Raw genomic sequence first — 26,304 nt, 5'->3', positions numbered from 1 at the left:
ATCCGATTTTGAATTCGAGATTTGAACCAATTGTGGTTTGTGAATGCGCAAGACCTCTCCATCCAGGATTGAAGTTGAAACTTGAACACCCCCCCCCCCCCCCAACTTTTTGCCAAACTCCATCCACTTGTCAACACGAATATTAGGTCCAGAACGCCTATCTTTCCTCTACCTCTACCTGCAGCCCGGAAACCATGTCCGATTTGATTGCCTGCACCTCCATTTCCGCTTCCCCATTCAAGGCAGAATCACTCCTAGCAGAAGAAGCCTCTCTGACTCTCTGAGGGAGGCATACAAAACAAATCCATCCCTCCTTATATCGTCAAGTAAGTTAGAGAAGTCAAGACTTTTGCAAGACTTAAAGACTCCCTTAGATTGGCCCAATATCTTCAAGTGATGGATAAGAGATTGTTGCTGCTGTTCCGACCTATTTGGGCTCAAATCTTTTTTCCAACGGGCCCGAATAGAAATAATAGGAACCTCCAGAATTATCTGACTAACAGGCTCACCCTGGAAAGGCAAAGAGGTAGGGACCACACCTTGCGAAAATCAGAAGGAATCGAACCCGAGACTTTGACCACTTTCTTGAATCTTGATGGTAGTGGGTAGGGATGTGGGAAGGATATCAAGGTATTGCCTGTTTATTACGTGCTACCATACCATACTGGTCCCTCCTTTCCAATTCCAGTTATATGTTCATGGCAAGGATCAAAATATCCATCCATAGCAGAAAATTTTAGGGGGTTTTCAAAACTTTAGGGGCTTCAACAGCATCTCTCTAATACCTAGGAAAAAAAATACGGGCATCATCCAAATTAATACAACCTCAGGTTCATGGATTCATACCAGTTCTTAGGGCTGTTAATGGGTCGTTTCTGTCTCCAAGATTTTGTCCTGATTTATAAATGAGCCGGTTGTGGATTTTGCTTCTATGGGCCAATTATTTTATTAAATATATAAGGTTCTTCTATTTTTCTTGTATCTTTATCATATTTTATTAATATTTGAAATGACAATTTTGATAAATAATACATAAGACAGTATTAGTTAAAATGTTTAATTTATTAACATATTAATAGTTTAAATTTTCATTATCATTTTTATTAAGACTATATATTATCAAAAAGGGAAAATTCCCGATCAGTACCCTGTATTTTAGCTTGAGTGATAATTTAGTCCCCCAGACTTTAAAATGTGACAGTCCAGTACTCAAACTTTCAAAATGTGGCAACCCAGCACCTTCGTTAACCAGTCTGTTAATCAACCATTAAGTGACATTTGAAAAATAAAAAATGCCCATTGAATGCCATCTAATTCTCTTTATCAACCATCCAAACGTTGACAAAAAAACTCAACAGTCCCAAATCTTAACCTCTTCTATTCAAACAAAGTTGGTGATTGTTTAGAAAAATCTAGAATTTGGGGTTGTTCATTCTATTGTCAATGTTTGGATGGTTGATAAAGTGAATTATATGGCATTCTTAGGGCATTTTTTACTTTTTAGATATCACTTAATAGTTGATTAACGGACTGGTTAACGGAAAGTACTGGATTGTCACATTTTGGAAGTTTGGGTACTGAATTGTTGCATTTTAGTCTGGGGACCAAATTGTCACTCGAGCCAAAGTACATGGTACTGATCGGGAATCTTCCCAATTAAGTTTTAAGTTATTATTTAAATAAACAAATATATTTTTCAATATACCTAGAACCAATAGGCCCAACTATTAACCGAAACGGTTATGATCTGTGATTTTGTGCTGATTAGTAATTAATCAATGGAAAAATTCCCGATCAATACTTTGTACTTTGGCTCGATTGACAATTTGGTCCCCGAACTTTAAAATGCAACAATCCAATACCCGAACTTTCGACACGACAATCTATTTCTGCTTTATGGGCTTTCAGGACTGATGCCCCATGCTCACAGAGGTTGCCTTGAGGTAATAGTAATACAAGTGGAGAACGCAGAAAGGAGATCTTTTGGCTTGAATGACAATTTGGTCCAAAACTGGGCTTTTCAAGACTGATGCTCCAAAGCTTTCTCTCAACTTAGGTTTTCCAACCAGATTGTCGATGGACAATAGCTTCGATGTGCATGCCAAGTGTGCAAGAAGCAACTGTATAACAAAACCATTTTTTATGCAACATTTGCTGCTGCCCCAAGTATGCAAGAAGCAACTGTGCCTAATTTCTTCACAGCTCGAAAGCTCTGCTCTGCAACGTATCTCCCTCTGTATCTATGTGTCTCTGTCATTATCTCCTTTTCAATTACTGTATTATGTTCTAAAATGCAAAACCATTTTTTATGAATTCAACCATCTCAACAAGGTTTCAAGCAGCACCTAAAGAGCAAGGCTGGACCATCCGATTGAGAGGGGAAGAGTAGGGAGGACAGTTAAATCCATTTCATTTTATGTATCTATGTACGGCTTTATAAATATAACTGCATGCTATCAATTTAGGTGAACGATCAACAGAGGAAAGAGAGCGGGGCAATAAATTGAGGCCAGGGGTACTGGTGTTGGTGTGTAGCTGACGCCTGACAGGTCCAATTTTCTCTGCTGTATTTGTAAAAGATTCAATATACACTATCAGTATTTAGGTGGCCGGAAGAGAGATGTATAACATTAACAGTCTTTAAAAGATGCACGCAAAATGTCAATCGGTAACTCTGTTTTATCGTGTTTTATTCCATTTGATTTTCATTTAACACTAAAGCGACGAGATATCTGAGATTTTCTCTTCTGGTCTCGTTTTAGTTGCTGAAGGAGCGTCCTTTTCATCACTTACTTACAACCCGGGGGAATTGAAAACTGGTTAAAGAAGCATTGAGTGCACATCTGAAATTTGAATTTTCTGCATAACTAGCCTTATTTTTGTGTTGGTTTTGATTTTTAGAGGATGGTTAATAAATAAAATTAAATGAAGCTTGAGGGTCACTTGTGTCTTTTTACATGCCACTTAACAGCTGATTAACAATAAGTTTCAAATTTTTACATTTAAAAAATTCGGGTACTGGATTATCGCATTTTAAAGTTCGGAAACTAAATTGTCACTTGAACCAAAATACAGAGTACTGATCGAGAATTTTCCCTTAATTATTCAGGACTGAAACCACCCTGTCCCAACCCCTACCAGTTCCCCTCTTCGCAACTTATCTATTCTCTATTGCCCATTCCCTCACATAGCAAACCCTCCAGCCTATAATAAACTTTTTTTTTTTTCATTTAGAATTTGTAGATCAATTCACTTCACGTGGTACATACTTTCTTAAACTTGGACTTAAGATCTCTGTTAAGGCCAGTTCTCAGAAAATGGTTGGGGCTGGGTTCAGAGGACCAAGCAGAGAACTAAGCAAACTCTCGAGGTCTGGTTCGGCCACAAATTGTGACAAACACCAAAAGAACGAATCATATAAATATTTGGAGCCCAGAGTTAGCTTATGTGAGTATACCAAAATGATAATGATTATAACCCAACGCACTACCATGGGGTAGTGTGGATGAAAAATGGTTTTACTTTCTAATGGGACTTGAACTGACAATGTCCTCTACCCTTGCAAAATTGAGTGCTTACCACTTACAGGAAAGGTTCAAAGTATCAATATATCATGTCAATGGCTCCCTGATACACCCCCTCCAAGGATTGTATCGGGTCAGACACTGGTTCAGAGGATAACTAGGCCTTATACCGACCCCTCTGAACCAGTTTCAAATAAATAATAATAATAGAGACCGATACACCCTACTGTCATTTCTTAACAGGAAAGGGCTTCTCTTTTTTTCATGAGAAATTTTTTCTTTCAAATGCAACCGCAATGGAATCATATCAGGCTTATCAGCCAAGGTGCCATGAGAATTTACTGTAAACCAACAAAAACGCACCTTGATTGCACATTTCATTTTGACGCATATCCAGCTTAGACACCAACAAAAGCAAGCTGATTTAAGTTTACTACAAGTGCAAAGTGAAAAACAGGATGAAAGGAAGACCATTCTTAAAAGGTGACATTGGTAGGAATAGTATCAACGGATCTAGAGCTCTATTCAAACTTTCAAATTCAGAACTTGCTAAAGCATGCATTGCATCACCTCAGAATTGCCTCATTTAATGCTTTTGAGTGCATTCACATGAACAATTAAGATGTACAAAGGAAATATACAGAAGAACCAACCAACAAGGTATATCAGAGTGAAAGAACCATCAAAACCAACCATATTTTTTATTTTGTGGATATGAAATGACAAAACTTCTTTTGAGCATCATTGTGTCAAGCCGTCCTAATATTTACCTCCAAGCTCTAGGATTCATTATCTGATTAACCATAAGTAGCTTCCCTAAAGATGCATGTGTTTTCTTCATCTTAGCACTTCAATCACTTCTATCTAAAAGTTTCTGCAATTGACCATTCAAGAGTGCTATCTTGAGATCTAAAGAATCAAAAAATGGATTACAGTCAGAAATTTCATAAAAATCAAGAAGAAAAAGGTACTCAGATAGAGGGTAGCATCCAAGTAAAATGAGTGCACTCAAAGATACCAACCATCAGAGCCACCAATATGCTTGCCATTCACGAAAACCTGTGGTACAGTGCGCTTGCCTACCAAATCTAGAAGAACATCTTGGATTTGAGACCCATCATCTGCATTGAATACATGCATTAGTTTTTACCCATCAAAAGAATATAATTAGCATCAATTATGACATATAAATACCTTTATTTTCATATAGTGGCAACTAACAGAAGATAACAATCATGATTGTATGTACCTCTAAGGTCAAGCTCCATAGCAAAAGGTTTCTCATGCAGTTCATTGAATATGCGTTTGGCACGTAGTGAATACCTGGGCATCATGACAGTAAATGCATAAACTCATCCCATTCAACAACATTAATAAGTGTTAACACAAATGTATTGAATGAACAGAAAGGTTATAAAAGCATAGTGTACATTCATTTAGAATTAACAACTAGAAAATGTGAATAGCAAGAATTGCAAAGTATCCAGTTTTTCTTAAAGTGGTTGTGCAAACTAGGTGGGTCATAATGAACTGAATGACACTGGAGGTTACAAGAGATGAAAAATATTCAACTTAGGTTTTTTTTCTTCCATATTTCTTAAGTACTGCTTTTTATTTATTCGTTACAAGAAGAATAAACAGAAAAAAGGGACCTACATTACAGACATTTTCTATTTTCTTCATATGTTTCACTTTTTTTAATAGAAAAATTGAAAGGTAAGCATAATTGCAATAGTTAAAAAAAGAAATAAAAACATAATGCATGAGAATAGCCCATTTACAAACAAGATGCTGTACACTGGGACGGAAAAGGGAAAAAAACATTCCAATAAAAAGGGCATGAGAAAGTTATATATGTGTTGTATATTCAAAATGAAAATGAAAAAAAGAAAAAATTAGATGCTACATGAATCCCTTTGGCTCAGTTTGGAAGGAATACAAATGCAAATTTGTAGAGTGCAAATACATGCAAAATACAAGGTTTTACGCTCTACAAATTTGCATTTGTACTCCTTCCAAACTGAGCCTTTAGGATTGACGTCAATGAGAACAGTGACAAAAGCCTACATATGAAGTATAGCTCAAAAATAAACAATCTTGATGACAACAAGACTAGGAAAATTTATCCGGCTTATTTACTGACCTTACATGAAAGCCTCTGATAGCTAAACTCTATCCAGAAAAGTGGCATGAGGCTTCAGTGTATATCAAACCCTCATGGGATACCATGTTGCTCACCATGCAAGAATTGCCTTTTCTAGCAAAAGGCATTCAGTATGTCCACTTTCCTAGAACACCATCTCCTTCACAAGTGAGTTAACCATATCATCTAACAGCTACACTATCCAGAAAAGCAGCACAAATCTTCAGTATATATCAAGTGCTCATGGGACACCAAGTTACTCACCATGCAAGAATTGCCTGCTAGCGAAAAACATTTCAGTATGTCCACTTTCATAGAACACCATCTCCTTCAGAAGTGATTTAACCATACAAGTTAGATAACTTTATCTCCATTCAACAGATCTCTCTTTTCCTTTTCTTCTTTTATATATACTTTGTTATCTACATTACACTAGATCTTACCACCAATTGTTAGCTTTTCAACTCTTAAATCTCGACAAATTACCCCATAATGGATCTTTACTCAAATGGTGAACCTGTCCAATCAGTGTTAAAGAGCTTTTGATATGGAAACAGCAGCATCTACTTTACACAGTTCCCCCACAGGGAATGGCCTAAAATACATCATAGAAGAAAATACAAAAATAATGAAGTATTCTAGTGAATGTCTAGAGAAATATGAGGATGAAGGTTGTTAAAAGTTGGTTATTCTTTAAGTATAGCACCGCAGGGGTACTATTGTACTTTCTTTCTTTTATTTTTTGTCTTGTCGCCTTAGTATGAATACTAAAAGCTAGCGCCGCTAGCATCATCTTTTGACTCTTAAATCTCTCTTCTCTCTTCCTCTCTTCTCTCCTGTATAACATGGTATCAGAGTGGGACTATCAGATCTGAAAGGAGAGATCGAGTGAACCTCTTTCGCATCAAACTATCAGATCTTCCTTTGCCAGCTATTGTTTGGGTTATTGAAGATCCAGTTTTTTTTACAGTGCACTGAAGTAACTTCTCTCTCTTCCTCCTTTTTCTTTTTTTTTTCTGGTCGTGTGCCAGGACAGAACCTATACTAGGTCTGCTGGTTGGATGTGAGGTGATCAGCACCTCTTTCTTTCCTTATTTGTGGGATCGGTTGATCCTTGTGTAGGCTGTAGGTCGGTGATGACTTTTGTATGCTGCGACAGCAACCTTTATGATGAACTTGTAGGTCAGGGAATGACCTGTACATGCTACAATAGCAACTATATTTGATGCATAGGTCAAGAAATGACCTGTATGTGCTGCAACAGAAGCCATATTTGATTCTGTAAGTCAAGAGATGACCTGTTAGTGCTGTACAGCAGCTATATTTGGTTCTGTAGGTCAAGGGATGACCCGTTAGTGTTGTAACAGCACATTTTTTAACCAAAAAAAAGTTGAGTTTCAGAAGGAAAAAAGAGGTGTTTTCTTCCTTGGTGTTAGACTGCCTTTTTTTTAAGTTTTGTGCCCACTTTAAGAGTGATCTGAAATTGTAATCATGAGTGGTGAAGATTCTGCCACATCCAGTGTTTCCTCAATGCAGAATGGAATGAGTGGGGGTGTGGATCTATCATTTCCCATGGCTGTTATTCCCCTGGATGGCTTAAATTATTTAGAATGATCGAGAGGGATCAAGTTATACATTACTGCAAGGGGAAAGATGGGATATATAAATGAGAAAGTTGAAGAACCTAATTCTGGGAATGTTGAGTATGACAAATGGAATAACAACCTCAAGTGAGAAGGAACTTTATGTGGGCTGAAACGGCTTATGAGATTTGGAAACAGGCAAAATAAACCTATTTTGAGCTGTGTCACTATGCAAAAATCTACCAATTACAGGTAGAATCATCCACTTGTAAACAGGGGGAGAGGATTCTTTTTGTGTACTATTCAAACTTGACCTTCGTCTGGAAGGAATTAGATCATTATCAAAGTATGGACTGCAAGTGTGATGAAGATGCAAAAGCATATAAGAAACTTGTTTCCCAGCAAAAAGTGTTTGTTTTTCTCCATGGCATGAATCCTGCATATGAATCTATCAAAGTCTAGATCCTAGGCAGCAAGGATCTTCCATCTATCTAGGAAGTTAATGCATTAGTACAGTCAAAGGAAAGTAGAAGGAATTTGATGAATAATTCTAGAGGGGATGCAGTTGTGTTGGCAACGAAAGGGAATGTTACTACGAGTGGGGGAAATATCTTTAAGAAGGGGGACTTTCATAAAAGGGTGGATGACAAAGACAAACTTTGGTGTACCCATTGCCAGAAACCCCGACACGCCTGTGATACATGTTGGGATCTTCATGGGAAGCCAAAATGGGCTCAGGATTTGAATAAGAAGCAAGGTTTAGATCTGAATAAGAAATCAGGACAGCAAGGTACAAGAAAGCACATTATGGCAAACATGGCTACTCAGGAGGATATTATTAATTCCTTCCGTGACCATTTAGTATTCTATGGTAGGGCAATTCGTCAAATGGATGCTCCTCCTCTCTCAACTTCATTTGCATCTACATCAGGTAACTCTGCGACAGCTTTCCATGTATCATTCCATTCCCCTAACTCTCTTTGGATAATCGGTTCTGGATATAAACAAATAACTAGTAAGCCCTCTTATTTTCAGACCTATCACCTCCTTTCTAGAAGAGACAAGGTGAGACTAGCTGATGGATCATACTCTACCATAGTTAGTCAAGGATCCATTTCTCTTCCCTTTGGCCTCATCCTATCTAATGTTTTACATGTTTCGAAATTTCCTATTAATTTGTTCTCTGTTAGTAGTATCACTAATTCTTTAAACTGCTCAGTGACCTTTTTCCCTTCTTACTGTGTGATCCAGGATCTGGCCTTGGGGAAGACGATTGGTAGAGGACGCATGATGGATGGTCTCTACATGTTGGAGAATAAGGTTGGTCTTACAGTCAAAGAGTCTAAGAGTCAGGTCTATTTATGGCACGATCGTCTTGGTCATTTATCTTTTGAGTCTTTGAAAATGGTGTTTCCAAAGTTGTTTAAGCCAGTGTCAGTGTTAGAATTTACTTGTCAAACTTGTCAATTGATTAAGCATTGTGGAACTCATTTTTCTTCGAATAATAATAAATCTGAATTTCCTTTCCATATTGTTCATTTTGATGTTTGGGGCCCTGTTACTTTACCATCTGAGAGTGGCTACGAGTATTTTATTATCTTTATTGATGATTACTCCAGATATACATGGGTGTATCCCATGTGAACCAAGGATAAAGTACCAAAAATTATCCAAGTTTTTCAATCCAATAATGCCAAAGAATATTTTCATAATGGTCTCACGGAGTTCTTTGCTTCGCGTGGATCACTTCACCATAGCTCTCGTGCCCGAACACCACAACAAAATGGTGTTGTTGAAAGAAAGAACCGACACCTTCTTGAAGTAGCCTAGGGGTTACTAGTTCAGGGGGAGTGTAGGAATGAGGAGAAATTGGTTTAGCTCCTCCTCCCTTTCTTCTTTCATCGTCACAAAGGCCAACCATGTTCAAGAGTTGTGGAGCACCTAGAAGTTGTACCACCAATGCCATCAAACTCTCTGGGGGGTGGATCCTACCCAACCAGGTACCTTGGTTCCCATTGATGTTCCTGACCCTATTGCTATTGCTACTTCTATTGCTAATGGCCTTGACCTTCCCATTGCTCACCGGAAAGGTGTTAGGTCTTGCACCACTAAACACCCCATTTCCCACTTTGTTTCCTATTAGAACATTTCACCTTCCTTTCAGGCCTTCCTCTATTCCATTGACAGTGTTCCTATTCCTAAGAATGTGGCAGAAGCTCTTTTGATGCCTGAATGGACAGACGCTATGAAGGAAGAGATTAATGTTTTACATAAAAATGGCACATGAGAACTAATAGATCTTCCTGAGGGGAAGGAACCAATTGGATGTAAATGGGTTTTCACAGTAAAACATAGGGTTGATGGCACGGTGGAGTGGTATAAAGCTCGTTTAGTGGTAAAACAAGTGTACGGAGTGGATTATGCAAAAACTTTTGCACCCGTTGCTAAGATGAACTTTAAGAGTCCTTTTCTCCTTAGCTCCTAATCTTGATTGGGACCTTCATCAACTAGACATCAAGAATGCCTTTCTAAATGGTGACCTTGAAGAGGAAGCATACATGGTACAACCCCTATGGTTTTCGGGCTTAAGGTAATGAACGAAAAGTGTGCAGGTTAAAAAAATCATTATATGGCTTGAAACAATCACTGAGAGCCTAGTTCAACAGGTTTCATGCAGCAGTTTAGCAAAGAGAATACAAGCATTGTCAATCTGATCACACATAGTTTGTGAAAAGAGGGGAAGGGAAAATTGCAGCACCGATAGTATATGTTGATGATATAGTTATCACTGTTTATTGAAATGATGAAATTAAAAAATTGAAGAGTTTTCTTGCTACTAGACATGTTCATGGGTCGGGTAGCCCGATGGCCCGGCCCGCACCCCGGTCGGGCTTGGTCATGTAATTAGGCCCGCGGGCCTAACACAGTAAGCCTAACTGTGTTTCGGGCCAGGCTCGGGATTTGTCGAAAGAGCTCGGCCCGACCCAGCCCGACTCAGCATTATATATTTTATAAAATACATATGTATTTTATATATTATATAAAATATATAAATAATATAATATTTATTGAAATATATATTTATAATTTAATATATACATTTTTTATTCTTTTCTTTATAATCTCTCTCTCTCTCTCTCTCTCTCTCTCTCTCTCTCTCTCTCTCAGCCGCTTCAGCAGTAGTAATAGTATGGGCTAAATTTTGGGCTCAGGCCCAGGCCCGGGCTCGGGCCCAAGTTGTAGGCCCGATGGTCAGGTCGGGCTCGGGCACGAACCTTAGAAAAATCTGTTAATACAGAGTGAAAGCCCGACCCGGCCCATGAACAGGTCTACTTGCTACCCAGTTTGAAGTGAAAGATCTAGGTCCTCTAAGGTACTTCCTTGGGATTGAAGTGGCCTGCTCACAAAAGGGTATCTTCATTTCCCAAAGAAAGTATGTCCTAGATCTACTCTAGGATATAGGAAAATTAGGAGGGAAGCTGGTAGATTCTCCTATTGATCCTAATCACAAATTAGGTGACTGTCAAGGTGAACCCATCGAGGATGTGAAACAGTTTCAGAGACTTGTAGGAAGATTATTATATCTTTCTATGATTTGACCAGACATTGATTATGCAATGGGTGTTCTTAGCCAGTTCATGCATGTCCCTAAGACTACCCACCTCAAAGCAGCAGAAAGAGTTCACAGATATCTTAAGAAGTTCCCAGGTGCAGGCTTGTTGTTTCAAAAGCATGGACATTTGAAAGTTGAAGTGTATACCGATGCATATTGGACAAGATCCCTGAACGACAAGAAGTCGACCAGCGGCTACTATACCTTTGTGGGAGGGAACCTAGTTACCTGGAGAAGCAAAAGGCAGAATGTGGTAGCTAGGTCTAGTATTGAAGCTGAATATCGGGAAATGTCTCATGGAGTGGCTAAAATTATGTAGCTAAAAAACTTGTTGAGTGAGTTGGGTTCTTCAGTTGATGGACCTATAACTAAAAACATAGGTCATGGAGTGGCTGAAATTATGCTGCATGATAGAACTAAAAACATCAAAGCCAGCAAACATTTTATCAAAGAAAAGGTCATCGCAAGGGAAGTGAGTACCCCTTATGTTAGCTCTGAAGACCAACTTGCAGACATCTTCAAAAAAGGGTTACATAACTCACGACATTATGATTTATGTGACAAGTTGGGCATGATTGACATCTATGTCCCAACTTGAGGGAGAGTGTTAAAAGTTGGTTATTCTTTAAGTATAGTACCGTAGGGGTACTATTGTACTTTCCTTCTTTTATTTTTTATGTCTTGTCGCCCTAGTAATAAATACTAAAAGCTGGTGCCATCAACATCATCTTTTGACTCTCAAATCACTCCTCTCTTCTTTCTTCTCTCTTCTCTCTTCTTTCCTCTCTCTTCTCTCTTCTTTCCTCTCTCTTCTCTCTTCTCTCTTCCTCTCTTCTCTCCTTTATAACAAAGGTCATATGGGTTCATGTGACCAAAGCACAGATGTCAATGTACCATGTAAGTTCCAAGCTCATAAGTTGACTAATTCTAATCCATCCATAACCTGCTCCAGAAAGACAAATTACCATGGAGATCTTCCTATCTGTTGTGTCAGCTACATCCTTGTTTGCATCATAGGGCTACTCCTTTCTCTTCCACATTCAACTGCCAAATAATTGCAGCCGGAAACTATATGAAAGGATGTCATATTATGATGAAAATCAAAGATGCCTGAATCCTGATGCAATAAAAATGAGGTGATTCTGCTCTCAGTTTGGATCCAATGCCATTTTAAGATTTGTATGCTCTGCATTGTTTGAATTTCTTTGTCTCCCATCTACAGGTGGTTGGCATGCTTGATTATGGGTTTGCAAAGGTAGCAGACTTGATGGTTAAATATACCGTAGCTCCAATAGTAAGCAACAGTTGCCCTGCTGTTTCTGTGGAACAATTAGATCAGGACTCTGGGCAGATAATTGAGGCGATTCTCAAACTTGTTCCATCTTCCAATTCTCAGGTAAATTTGGTAATCTTTCCATCCTCTGCCTTCTGTTGTATGCACCTTAAAAGGCCAATTATGTTTTCCGAATAGACTATGCGGGTGAGTTAGTTCAATATGAGAGAGGTGGTTGTTAGTTCAACAAAAGGAACTAGCAATTGGTTAGAGGTTCTTAATAGAAGTTTGGTTGGATGTTTCGTTAATGCTGAACTGGATGTGGAAGACATTTGGACTTGGGCAGTCACTGAATGGAAAACGAGAAGTCACTTCCAAGTGAGAAGACTCAATGCGGGTTTCTTAAGGTTGGGGAGATGGAACCCTCGTTGGGGCTTTGCGAAATCTGGGGCTATCAAGTTTCATTTGGATAAATGTATATGGCATTCTGCTACATGCCTGGAGTTTTCAAACCTTCAAGGTAGTTGGAGATGCTTGTGGAAGTTTTAGGTTCATTGATTCAAGGACCATCAACTGGGAGAATCTCACCTATGCTTGTATCCTTGTTGAGATGGAGGAAATCCATCTCATTCCAACCTCTTTGTTACCCCATTTCGGAGGAGAACTATATGATGTTAGAGTGGTGGTGGAAGGGTCCTACCCTAGGAGTTGGTTAGCCAATCTGGATCAGTGGAGGAAGGAGTGGAGCGCTCCTCCTCTTTCGACTGATTCGACTAGCTCAAAGTTGCAGAAGTCGAACGGGCTCCAAGCTAATGATGAAAGTAGGGTTGGCGAGTTGGGGCTGATCGACTTTCGAGATCTTGGGAAGGTGAAGAGAGGCAAATCAGGGGAGTTTTCGAAAGAGGCCTTGAGTGGTGGGTCCACTCAGGGTCAGGAGAAGTAAAGAAGGGAGGCCCATAAGATTCAGCTTTTAATGTCGAAGAGGGCAGGGCTGAAATAGGACACCTGGCAGTCCAAGAGCAAAAAGGGTTAGGGTCTGACAAAGGAAGTAATCAGGCATACTCAATGATGATTGAGGAGCGGCCCATCGTTTCCACTGGGGCCCATTTTCAAAAGCCCAAAAATCTACCTGGATTGTTGGGTTTAAAATGTAATAGAAGGATCCTTTTCCCTTTTAAACAGTCAGAATGTTCCAGGTGGAGTCTGGACCAAATCACCTCAAACAAAATCAAAAGAACTGAAGATCGATGGGAGTTGGTGATCTTCAGATACGGAAAAAGAAGAGAAGACACTTTGGTGAAAACAGCAGTGAGAAGCACAGAAACCGATGCTGCCTGGATCTCCAACGTAAGAGAGAACGCTTTGGTAGGTTGTGATCAATCTATGGAGGGAGATGAAGCTTCGATCCAGAAGGAAGAGGACGCCTACGCCTCTATGTCATTGGGCTTTGATCAGGCAAAGAAAGCCTTGACCAATACCCCAAAAGAGGTCAGCGAATAAGAGCTCAGGGTGGAGCAGGAGAATCAGGATTTGAGTGGGAGTACTACAGTGGATTCAGGAGGGAGTTCAGGGAGTAACAATGGAGGCGCTGTTAGTGGTTCACTCCTCCAGGCTGAACAAAACAACTCTGATAAATGGCTATATGAGGAAGTGAAGGTTGGAAGATTAGGTGAGGATCTAGGACGAAAAAGGGTGATAGAGAATGTGACAATTAACTCAGTTCAAGAGTGTCACAAGAAACTGCATGGGGCCAGGAATTCACACATCATTCACGTAACCAAGGTCTTCTCTCATTTGAAGCCTGGTTTGGTGGGGATAGGACCTACAAAAAATTACAAAAAGGTCTACAAAAGAAGAGGAAGGCAGGCATTGGTAGCTCCACACCCGGAAGAGAATGGTAAGACAAACACTCAGGTGGTTCTTACAAATTTGATCTCTCATTTGAAGTAAGTGATCCCGTTAAAAGCCTAGAAAAGGAGGAGAGGTTTAGAAGAGTCCCTATCAAGAAAGTTGTGGAGAGAGAAGTCAAAATAGGTAAAAGTCTTGGTCTATACTTTGGGGGGCAAGGAATTTGCCAAGAGGGCCTTTGAGGAGTTCCAGAGAAAGAGGACAGAAGAGAGGCTGAAGAAATTGGAAGCTAGAGAAAGAGGAAACAAGTGGGATGAAGAAGATGATGGGTAGGACAAAAGTTTCAAGGAAGATGATTAGGAAGCCTTGGCATTTGGGCTTTGCTTCAGGGTCACTCAATTAGGAGCAAGGTGCAGGTGGTCATCTTGGAGTTTTTTTTTTTCTTTGTTTTGAATATATTTGGTATGTCAATGTCTTTGGATGTATTTGCCTTTTAGTGTTTGTCTTTTCTCTCGGGTGATTTCTTGTCACCTCTCTCTGTATTCTCTTTTTATTTTAATGAATTTTCTTTGATCCTTCAAAAAAAAAAAAAAAAAAAACCTGCTCCAGGTCCATGGTATTGTCACTTTTGAATTACACCAAACATCCTTAGCACCATCAAGAATTCCTTCATATAATTTCATTTTGTCAACTCATAATTCCTCAAGATAGATTTAATAACTTTACTCCCTCCTAAGTTATCAATTACATCTAAAAGGTGTATTCTCTATCCCAACGGTATCACTTTAAATGATGCTAAAATCATCACCCTGCCAGCTTTTTAGTTCTGAAATCCCATTGATTATTTAAGTGATCAACCAAGGATCCTTCTAAACTTGTAGCACACAACTGCTTAAAACAACAACTCCCACTTTTTTGGATGAAAAGCCTTGGATGTTACCTGGGCTGCTGCTCCATGTTCATTTTGTAAACCTCCATTAAATAAAAAAGCATTTCTGACAAGAAATTGTAATAGTTGATTATTTATTAGCAGTAATTGAAAAGGTTGAGAAAAAGAAAATATCTTCATATGGTGCTCATTGATCTAGGAAAGACCTGGAGAAATAATATGGTGGGCCTTGGAAAAGAAAGGGGTTCAAAATAGGTATATAGACCTAATTACCTAAATAGGGATATGTATGAGGGGGAAACAACCGATGTTAGAACATCAGTGGAAGAGGCTTCAGATTTTACAGCTAAGATGGATCTTCACCAAGGTTTAGCACTTAGCCCTTATCTATTTGCAATGATCATAGATGAATTGACTAAATAATTCAGAAAGAAGTCCCATGGTGCATGTTGTTTGTGGATGACATTGTTTTAATTGATGAAATTAATGAAGGATTAAATGAAAAATTAAGCTTATGGACAACAGGACAAATGCCCTAAAACAAGAGGTTTTAAAATAAGTAGAATTAAAACAAAGCATATGACATGTAAAATTAGTAATAATATAAGTTTAAATCAGGATACACTTAGGCTTGGAGAGTGACCATTTCCATCCCTTGGTTTAATAATTCATAACAAGGGAGAGATCGAGGAGGATGTCACCCAAAGAATTAGAGCTGGATGTCATCCAATACCTTGCATTTAATCCTTCATTGTTTTAATTGATGAAACTAATGAAGGATTGAATGAAAAATTAAGCTTATGGACAAATGCCCTAAAACAAGAGGTTGTAATATAAGTAGAATTACAACAATGTATATGACATGTAAGTTTAGTAATAATGGTAGTGTAAATCAGGATACAGTTAGGATTGGACAGTGACCATTTCCAATACCTTGGTTCAATAATTTATACCAAAGGAGAGATTGAGGATGATGCCACCCAAAGAATTAGTGCTGGTTGGGCAAAATGGAGGTGTGCATCAGGACTTTTATATGATAGAAGAATACCATTTAAGATTAAAAGAAAATTTCTATAAAACAGTTGTAAGGCCAACTATGTTGTATGAATTAGAGTGTTGGACAGTCAAAAAACAACATGTTCAAACAAGGAGTGTGGCAGAAATGTGAATGCTAAAATGGATAAGTGGAAAAACAAGAAAGGATAGGATCAGGAATGAAGCCATTTGTAGAAACCTAGGAGTAACTCCAATAGGTGATAAAATGAGAGAGAGTAGACTAAGATGGTTTCGTCATGTACCTAGAAGACCACCAACAGCTCCAATTAGAAGTGATTTGTTACAAGTGGAAGGGGCTAGAAAAGATAGGGGTAGATCAAAAAGAACATGGGTAGAAGTAGTAAGAAATTATTTAATCACTAAATAATTTAACAATGGATATAGTTTTAAATAGAACAGAATGGCAAAAAACGATTCATGTAGCCAACACCATATGGTTGGGATTAGGCATGGATGATGATGATGAACTGAAATGATAATTTTTAAGAAAATCATTTTTCTACAAGAGAGAATGTGCTTGGGGTAAGTCAATGAATGATGATATGGAACCTAGATCTTCATAATTGTGATCTCATAGGTTTAAAGCATCATGCAAACTATTGCATACTTTAAGGTTGTGTTTGGTTTGAAGGAAAAGGTAGGGAAAGGAAGAGAAAGGTAAGGAAACCTATACAAACCAAATACAGCCTAAGAGTTAGACTTTCAATATTGGTTTTCCTAGTGTTATGATGACATGTGAAAGGAGTAAGCACTTAAAATACAGAATGGAACAAGTTCCAATTACTATGACATGATGCAAAAGCCTTCCTTCACCACATAGAGTGGTTTTTTTTATCAGAAACGATAACTTTCATTAGAGATAAATTAAACTGAAATACAGAATTCAACCCTTATTAGAAAAGGTTGATCCAATAAACAGCAAACATTACAGAACTGCCCAATAAAGACTCTCCCTTACAGTCCCTTGTTTTGCTAGGGTGTCAGCAAAACCATTTGCTAATCTCCTTACCCACTTGAACCAAACATCCACCTCCCTTGTTATGCTAAGAATTTCCCTTATCAGCTGTCTATATTGCCAAATTCCCAACTGCCCTGATTGCATCCACTCAATTACCAACTTGGAGTCTCCCTCTATCTCAACCTGCCATAGCCCCAATTGTTTGGCCAGTTTTACACCTTGATGTAGTGCCAAGATTTCCGCTCTTAAGGAATCTCCAACTCCTATTGGACCTGAAAACAAAGCCATTATCTAGCCTTCATTATCTCTAAAAACACATCCTATACCATATGGGCCTGGATTACCTATAGAGCTTCCATCAAAGTTCAATTTCACCCTCTGTTGTGCCAGTGGGGACTAAACTTCCTGTATTATAGCTTTGGAAGTAGTAGTAGATGCCACAATACCCCATAATCACATAGAGTGGTTATCATTAATTTCTACAAGCTTAGAAACAGGAATTGGAACCTGATGTGTGTCCGGAGGAATCTGTCTCAGGAGATGGAAAAACAAGGATTTGAGGAGACATGTCGAAAAGTATAACTATTAAAATAGTCTATATATACCTTTTTTTCAAATTCCAACACTACATACCTATAGGAAAAGGTTTAGAAGTTTATCTTTGTACCATAATAACATTTTATAGGAAAAATATCATCCATTGTGTAGTTCATTCATGTCAAATAAGCAAGTAATTAAACAAAATTTTAAGTACAAGTGCCCCTCAAGAATCAAAGGAATGTAGGAATCAGACAACAGACATGTTTCCAACACGGACACTTCATCCATTTAGGAGAGTACATGCTACACTACTTCTGAGTAACTTTAGAACTCCATCCTGTATCAATATAACCATCTCGTAAGAGCCGATTGAGGTATTAAGGATTAAAGAAAATTCTACACATCGAAGGATGCTTCACTAAAAACGATCTGCAGGTGCAGTTTAAAAAATAGTCCGTTAGCCGGCACAATACATGGTCCCAAGATGGTGGACAAATGGGAAGGGGAACATATACACTTACAAAAGATGTGTAAGAGCAACAAAACCGGGATTTTCGACACTATAAGACAGATAGCTCGTCCACATATTCATATTTCTATGTTTTTCATTCAAATATTTCTTAAGTGAATATTAGACAAAATAATCCCTATTATGAATTCACATATGGAAAAAATATGAGGTTTCATTGGCTTAAATCTTTGCCCTATGAAACCCTAGGTTCAAACTCAAGCAATTTGATTGGCAAATATAAAATTAAACATTTTCATATCCTCGCAACGATGATGGTGTAGATTGAGAGAGTTACGGGCAGTAGGATTTGGAGAAGACGGCGATCCTGTTGGAGTATATGACGTTCTGTACGAATGCGGAGGCCGAGTTGGAGGCGAGCGCTGAGTTCGGTGAGGATGAGAAGAAAATCACAACAATTAGAAGAAGAACCATGGGAGATGAGCCGACGACACCTATCGACCTTCTCATCGTCTTCTACCTACCACAGTTCGGCGTTCCAGACAGTAATTTTTCACTCGTCTTAGACCATTGTATGTAAAATTCCGACCAGGGCGGGAAACGGCCCAGCTCGGCTGTAGATAGGAGGACTTGGGTGAGATGAGTTTGGATCAGATACCAACAAACGGTGCCAACAACGCCCCAACAAGCATCCGTACATAAAAACATGTCACATGAATGAGAACATATTTTATGCAACCGCAATGGTTTGTTGGAATAATGTTGAGAGCGTATCTTATCTTATATACATATATATATGATTGGGAATCCGTGCGCTAAATGGAATTTACTCGTGTGAATAGATCAATGATCGCACCAGAGAGCAACCCAACCGTGTGAATGGATCGCCTGTGGCATGTAATCGTGCACCGTAGCTCACATGCATCGTAGCTCACATTGCATATTTTATGCAATCGCATGTAGCGTGTGAATAGATCAATGATCGTACCGTAGCTCTCTTCCCTGTTTATCTTTCCACTGCCCCCTCTCTCTCTTTCTCCGCTTCCTCTTCCCACTCTACCTCTCATCCTATTTCATCACTTCCCTCACTCTCTTCCTCTATCCTTTTTAGCCTTTTTTCTGTGGTTTGGTTTCTTATTTGCATGCTTGAGCAGCCTTCTCCGTTGAAGAAACCCTAAGTCTAGCAGTTCGGGTTTCTTATTTTTTGTTCTAAATGAAACCCTCTTTTCCCCTGATTTTAGCTCAGTTGATAAAGTGAAGGACTGGGAATGGGTTTGTCGCTACTTTGAATCTGGTAGGTCTGGTTTTTTATTTTATTTTATTTTGTGTTCATGATTTTCTCTTTTTTTGTTCTGAGGATTTGGGTTTATGGTGCCATGAAGAGTATTACTGTTTGTTTTTTTTATTGTAGGGGTTTATTTGGTTTTTCCCTTAATTTTGCTGGTTCTCTTTGTTTTCCGATTGTAGGGGTTTTTGCTGACGTTATTTCCTCTATTCTAGAGGTGGAAAGGTTGATTTCCATTGTAATGGATAGTAATACTGTTTGCTTTTGTATTATAGGGGTTTGGTTGGATTTTCTCGCATAATTTGTTGTATTTGGGTTCTTAATATTACTATTTGTTTTCTCAATCTGGTTACGTTCTTTTGAAAATTTTCCTTTTCATGTTTTTTTTTTTCAAATTTTTCTGACTTGAATTTTTGGTTTTGTGGCTGGTTCTGAGTTTTGTTTCTTGTACTAGCACTAGTGCCCCACAGTGACCTTCTTGCTAACAAATGTCTTTGGTAACTTCTGATTTAATTTCCATTGTTCTACCAAAAAAATCCCATTCGCATTTTTGTTTATTGATTTAATTTGTTTTCCATTTTTTAAAGTGTCTCTTTTGGTTTGTATTGCAGGCTACGCTTATTGTAGAGTTGTTGCTGGTTTCGGTTGGTGTTTCAACTTTTCTTTTGTAGTTTGTACTCCGATTTGGCAGTTGTTTAGTTTTTTCCTAGGGTTCCTACATGGTACATCTATGTTCCTTCGTTTTATTCGTTTTGATCTATTACTAAACAGGTATAGGAAAAAGATTTTTTACCACTATTTTCATTTGGTTCACCTCTGTTTTTTGTATTTGGAACATTTGGAAATTTAAGAAAATTTTCTATTGTATATTTATTTCACATGTCATTGCTTTAACCCTTGTTTATGCAATTTCTACATACCTAACATGTTGGGGTTTCTGTTCCTCAAGTTAACTCCATGGATCATGATTAGGTCTATGCTTCAAAAAGGGCTTCTTCTTTCTGTATGATTCATGTTTTTCCCTTAATTTGTTGTCTATTTAATTATTTGTTCTTATTTGATTCCAGTTTATTAAATTGTTTCTTGCTTGCTTGGTTATTTGATTTGTGTTTTGTTGGGTATTTTATTTAATTGTTTTTTGCTTATTTGATTTGTGTTTTTGCAAGGTATTTTTATTTCTTGGCATTTATATTTGGCTTTTGTTTTCTTTGATATTTCCTAGTTTTCTTTATTCCCACTACCTTTGTAATTTATGATTTAATTTAGTTGAATCTGTGTATTGCCATTAAGGGTAGCCAATGGATGCATTAGGTTGGTTTGTGTTGGAGATGGAGGTTGAAGGCTAATCAATCCATCCACCAGCCGCCCATGTTAAATTGTCAATTATGTGACTGATGGTATGTTGAATTAATTGCGTGTTGGTGTTTATTTGTGATTTAATTCCATTGCATTTCTCATATAAAGATATAGGTTTCAATTACCCCCCCCCCCCTTATGGAATGCTTTTGTCTCTTTTAAGTGATAAGTTTGCATTGTACATTTCTATATCAGTTTGTAATAATAATAATTTCACTATTTTCTTTTAAATGTTTTTAGCTCCCCTCCACAAAAGCTTATTAAGAGACAGAAGCAATGAACTTTTTAATAGTTCAATCATTTCACCATCAGTTTTGATTTTTGTTCCTTTTTTGATGTTTTGGATGCTTTGTTGTTTAAAATAGGGCTTTGCAGTATTTATTTTTAGTTCAATTGAATAGGGTTTTAGTTGTCATTTGTTTTGTATTTAGATGAAATCATGATTTTAGGGTTTCTTTGTTTAAGTTGGGTTGGGGTATTTATAGGGGCTTCAACAATATAGGGCCGAAACATGATTTCATCTTTTGTTGTCTCTCTATGTTAATTTTTCTGATGCTTTTGTTTGTGAAAGTTTGGATTTTGAGCTTTTAGCAATATAGTATTTTCAGAGTTTAACATCAAATTACTGCTTTTGTTATTTTAATCCAAACTGATACAATTTGGATTTTGATGCTTTTGTTTGTTATTTTAATCTATTTGCTTTGTGATCTTTCAGATTTAAGTTGAGGAGAAAGAGGGAACACCTCCATCTTTGGGCTTAGAGGCAGGTTCGTGGTTGGTGTGCTGAAGTCTTGCATAAGGTAAGAAAGTTGTATCAGTTTTCTTGATATATAAATTTATGCAATGTACATGAGTAGCTTGCTAATTAGGTAATGAAATTATATATGTAAACATGGCAGACATTATTTCCATTTTCTTAAGAATGAAAAATATAATTAGAGCTATACATTTCTTATGGAATTCTGAGTTCTTAGGTGTTTTTATTTCATACTTTGACAACTAATAGACCCACAAATTGTGTTCAACCTCATTTCTTTATATCTGCCTTTATTTTCATTCTTTGAGACCTAACAAACCCATAAATTGTGTTTTTATTTTATGCTTTGAAAACTTATAGACCCAGAAATTGTAACATGAATCAATGGTGCGTGGTTATTGGTACCCATGTTTCATGTTGGTCATTGATAAGATTGGAGATAGGGAAGTTAAGGCCAAATGGTACTCATTGGAAATTTCCTAGCTGCCTTCTTTTCTTTTCTACCTTTTTTTTTTTCTTTGATTGGGATGGTGGTGTTTGTAGTGACTTTGTTCTACAGTTGGTTTTAAGAGATCCTATGGGATAGATGTGGGAGTCCTTGAATGCCTAAGTTTTAAATATATTTCAAGCTGATACCTTTATTAGTCTAAGGTGATTCAGAAAATGCTAAGGCATGGGCATTGGGAGAAGTGGAATATCCTTGGGCAGATGCCACTGAAAGCAATTGTGTCCTTGGAGACATTCTGCATATTCGTACTTTTAAGTGCCAGTATGGATGTTAGAGGGTCAAAGGGTCTCATATATGCAGTCTTTGTGGTTTTATCTAAGCTGTGGCTTTCTTTCAAAGCACCTTTTTTTTTATTTTTTCCCTATCTTTCTTGCTTTTCTTTTTTTGCTTGCACAACAAAGTTTGCATATTTTATTATCTTGTTGCATTTGATAGTTGTCTAAATCCTGAATATTTAGATTCAAAATTTAATACCGACATGTATCTTTATTTGCCTATTAAGAAGTCTGTACGACAAATTCCACTTGGCAGTTCCAATAATCTTTCATGTTTGGGTCTTAACTACATTTCACACTGCCATATTTGTGAATCTAGAGATATATTTATCTGATTGAAACTAATTCACAAATATGGCATAGTGCAAATGAAAATGCAAGACATTTAACATCACACTAGTTACTTGAGGTGATGCAAGTAGGAGATACAAATACTTTGAGAGTTTCACACTACTTGATTATCAAGTGCTTGAAGCACTTTGATATTCTGCATCTATTTGCTTTCACTCTGAATTTGAATTTGTTTTATATTTTGTGCTTAAGGCTCAACTTGTTTGTAGTGCAAATTTCATTTGCACTGGTGTAAATGCATGGGTGTGCAAATGCATGGGTGTGCTTTCACTCTGAATTTTAATTTTTATTATTTGTTTGTGAGAAACAAATAGGAATTAAAATGAAGTGGTCCCTGCTTTATATGAAAGATAATGGAGATGGAATGAGAATTTTTTGTTTGGGTCTTCCAAAACTTATAATTTCTTTTAAAACTCAGGTTTATGTATTTTTAAAACTTGCACCTTAATTTTCTTGTGCCTTTCACCTAAAATTAAAAGCATTATACAATACATAATTAAACAATGATTAAAATTTGTATATGGGATATCTTCTCTTTCACTTTTTAATTTTATTATATGTTGCTAATACTATACCATACTAAATTAACTTTTTAATTAAGATGTTGATCCTAGGATTGTTTATGCCCACAAAGCATGAGACGGGAGACAGTTCAACAATCCAATAAACTTTTATCTATTCATTTATTTATTTTATTCAATTTAATAAAATGTTATCTAAACATTTATTTATTTATTTAATAAAATTAAATATATTATTTTCTTTTTATTTACTCCTTTTATATTTTATTTTTAAAGTATTTATTTAGTTAGGAATAATTTACTAACAAACTATTATTGCTAGCAAAAAGGAAACTAGATTAAGGTTATCAATGGGTTGGGTCGATCTAATGGACCCAAACCGATCGAACCAATTATAACAGCTCCAGTTCTATGATTTTGTCTCCATTAATGATTTCGTTGGTTTCCTTTGGCAAATGATCTTTGCTGTATTTAATTTTAATATGTGATCATTTAAAAACAACACTCAAATAAATCCAGTTCTTTAGCATGTGTTGACAACTCCAACAATAAATAAATTCATTTGCTTGATATGTTACTTGACTCCTTGTAATGTTGATTTTATCAACTTCTCCCACTAGTGAAGAGTATGGGTTCACTTTTCCTCTTTGGTGATATTTTCGTATTGTCTCAGGCTCTTAGCATGCAGATTCATAAAGGAACTGAAAATATTTTAAACATTTGTGTTTATTTTGCTTCTACTTTAACATCTATAACCAATTTTCTTTATTTCTAGTATTGGAGGAATACCCATGCCCATGGAGAGAAGCTTCAAAACCCGTATATGTGCTGACCCATAGGGAAAACCAGTTGTGCACAATGAAAACAAGAAGAAGCCGCAGGTTTCATTTGGTTTTGAGTTTTGTTTACTTGAACAAATCCTATCTTATTCACAGCTGATGTTTTCATTTTCTACAGCGAAGTTGAAAGAGATCTTGGGCTCTTGTTTTCCAGAGGAGGAAAATGGAGATATGAAATAGGAAATAAGACTAGCAATCAAGAACTGGGAGAAGGTTTCAAATGCTTGTGGAGGATATCAGGGAGGGAGTGCTTGTAAGTGATTTTCTTTTCTCTTTTACTTTTCGAGATATATTAACAAATTGACATCTGATTGAGGAGCACTATTTGTGTTGAAGAATGGTATTAACTATCTTTTCTCTGTCTATTTCATATCAAATGGGGATCCATAAGGCTCTGCCATTCAATGAATGGCATCTAAGGGAATATGTCAGCTAAAAATGTAAAAATTAAAATGTTGCTCCAATTTGATGATTGTTCTTATGAAACCCTGTGACCAGTGGCTCTTGTCTCCATGCATTCCAAAGAGGATGTTGAGAATATGTTACTCTAAATGGAGTAGCTTTATGCCTTAGAGAAATAAAGCTCAGGTTCATGAACCTTCAAATTCAGATATGAACTCCAAAAGCGAAAATCATCCTTTTTTTTATGAGTCAATGAATCATCTTGCTTTCAATCCTAAACCTTCCTTGGTTCTCTAGTTTCTAAATGATCACCTACTATATCAGGAAAGTACAATTAAAAAAAAAAAACTTTAGCAGCAGGAAACTATACCAATCATGTATCAAAATCATGAGTTTGAAATTCCTTTACTTGTTACATTAATCAATCACAATGTGATAGGCATTCCATTATATGTGTAAAAAGACCATACATATGAGAGTAACTGAGGTTTACACCAAGTCCTGGACACCTGCCACTCAGTGATTGGTTAATGCAGGAAATCCAGACTCAAATCATTCTGCTTCCATTCCTAATCTTCCCCTGGTTTCTAAATAACCGACTTATGTATCCGAAATTCAGGATTCAACGTGAGCCAGTCAATGACGTCCTACTTTGTTTGGGTTATTCCCGTGTTTAAAAATCTTGTATCACCTTGAGATTCATGCTATGAGTTGATATTGTCGTTGCTGCCTTTGATAGTGATGAACTTCTTGAGCAGCAACTATTTCTTCCTTTGTGCCAAATCTGTAATGTGAGACTCTAGACAATCTATATATGATTGATAAGTAATGTGATCCATTAAATAGGCCACTTAAGGATTAAAAATATCTTTCACATAGAAATTAGTTGGAAACTTGGAACTTGTCGTTGCCATCTTTGCCTATTTGTTCATCCACTTTTCCTATAAATCATTTCAGGTCTTCGAAGATGAGAATGAGGCGGTCAGATATTGCGACCTCCTAAAGGGAGGAGGTCAAGGAAGTCACAACATGTTCCAATTACACGGTGGGATGTGGCTGTGAGGTCGGTGTGAGGAGCGCTCTCTGAGATGTGGTCATTATATTATATTTGCTAATTAAATTAATACTAAAAATTGTAGAAAAGAGTCCAATACGATGTTGATTATAATATATTGTTTAAGATTTTTATTACAAATAAACTCCCAACTTGTCATTTTTTTTCATATTGAATACTTTTCAGACCGTAGACATTTTTCTCTTTCTTTCTCAGTCAAGCATCAACCATCGGTACTCTACACACTCTTTATCTCCTCTTCTCTTAGGTACACTTTCTCTCCCCCTCTCAATTAAAATTAATTAATTATTTATTTTATACAATTCAGTTAAAATAAATAGTTAGTTAAATCACTTAATCAACCAAATTTAGATTAATTAATTTATTTATTAGTATTAATATAATTATTTAAATTAAATTAGTTATTTTAACATATTTCTATGACATATGAAGAATGGGGGAGAGAAAAGGAAAGAGACGGTTTTCTATGCACCCCAAATCATAAAAGAGGGAGGGGGCTCTCTTTCTTTCTCCTAGCTACTTCTCTTAAGATTTGGGGTATAGGGTTCGGTACACTCCCCCTCTCATTTTGTTAAAAGATCGATGCATATAATTTAGTGCTTCACCAAATGTTGCAAGCGTTATGTTATTTATATATAATTTTATATTATAAATATATAGTGATATTTATATGATTTATTTGTTTTATCATTTTATTGAAATTACTTTCACAATTCCATTAGCCCCTGCAACCGCTCCGCTACTTATAACTTATAAGTAGTAGTAGGGTGAGTATAATTCGGTTAAAATCGAACTAAAATTTTGGTTTTGGTTTAATAGATTCGATTTAATTGATTTTTGGTTCAGTTTCGGTTGTCAAAATAATTTTTTCTATATTTTGGTTTTTTATTTCAGTTGTCATTATTCATAAATTGGTTAACTAAAAAAACTGATTTATTTTTAAAGCTATATAATTTTTTTTAATATTATTGATAGTTGATATGTAGATCTCTGCATACTTGCATAGGACTTAATAGAAAGTGGAAGCTGCCCGGTCCCC

At 36.9% G+C, this 26,304-nt stretch overlaps 1 protein-coding gene and 1 long non-coding RNA gene across 9 annotated transcripts; one reads left to right on the top strand and one right to left on the bottom strand.

Annotated features, from left to right (window-relative positions):
* Window positions 1-4,023: 4,023 nt before the first annotated feature.
* On the bottom strand, window positions 4,024-18,661 carry LOC148851245 (Glutaredoxin family protein). The gene is made up of 4 exons (XM_088947044.1): window positions 18,234-18,661; window positions 4,774-4,847; window positions 4,547-4,645; window positions 4,024-4,433 (listed from the first exon to the last, which is right to left on the bottom strand). The coding sequence occupies exons 1-4, from the start codon at window positions 18,404-18,406 to the stop codon at window positions 4,375-4,377; spliced, it is 405 nt and encodes a 134-aa protein (XP_088803170.1). The 5' UTR covers window positions 18,407-18,661; the 3' UTR covers window positions 4,024-4,374.
* LOC148851244 (uncharacterized) lies at window positions 18,494-25,389 on the top strand. 8 transcript variants are annotated; one of them, XR_016099702.1, is made up of 7 exons: window positions 18,660-19,190; window positions 19,793-19,825; window positions 20,493-20,578; window positions 21,253-21,337; window positions 23,725-23,830; window positions 23,907-24,041; window positions 25,148-25,389. It is a non-coding gene; the product is annotated as an uncharacterized LOC148851244 (long non-coding RNA). The 8 variants fall into 8 exon arrangements; XR_016099698.1 differs by having other exon boundaries at window positions 20,477-20,578; XR_016099700.1 differs by having other exon boundaries at window positions 20,472-20,578.
* Window positions 25,390-26,304: the final 915 nt, after the last annotated feature.

Source organism: Nelumbo lutea, chromosome 5 (genome assembly GCF_056320005.1).
Source record: "Nelumbo lutea isolate HS-2025 chromosome 5, American lotus-T2T, whole genome shotgun sequence".
In the NCBI taxonomy this organism is placed as follows: Eukaryota; Viridiplantae; Streptophyta; class Magnoliopsida; order Proteales; family Nelumbonaceae; genus Nelumbo; species Nelumbo lutea.
Note: the sequence above shows the minus strand (reverse complement) of the source record. Positions and strands in the feature narration are given on the sequence as shown.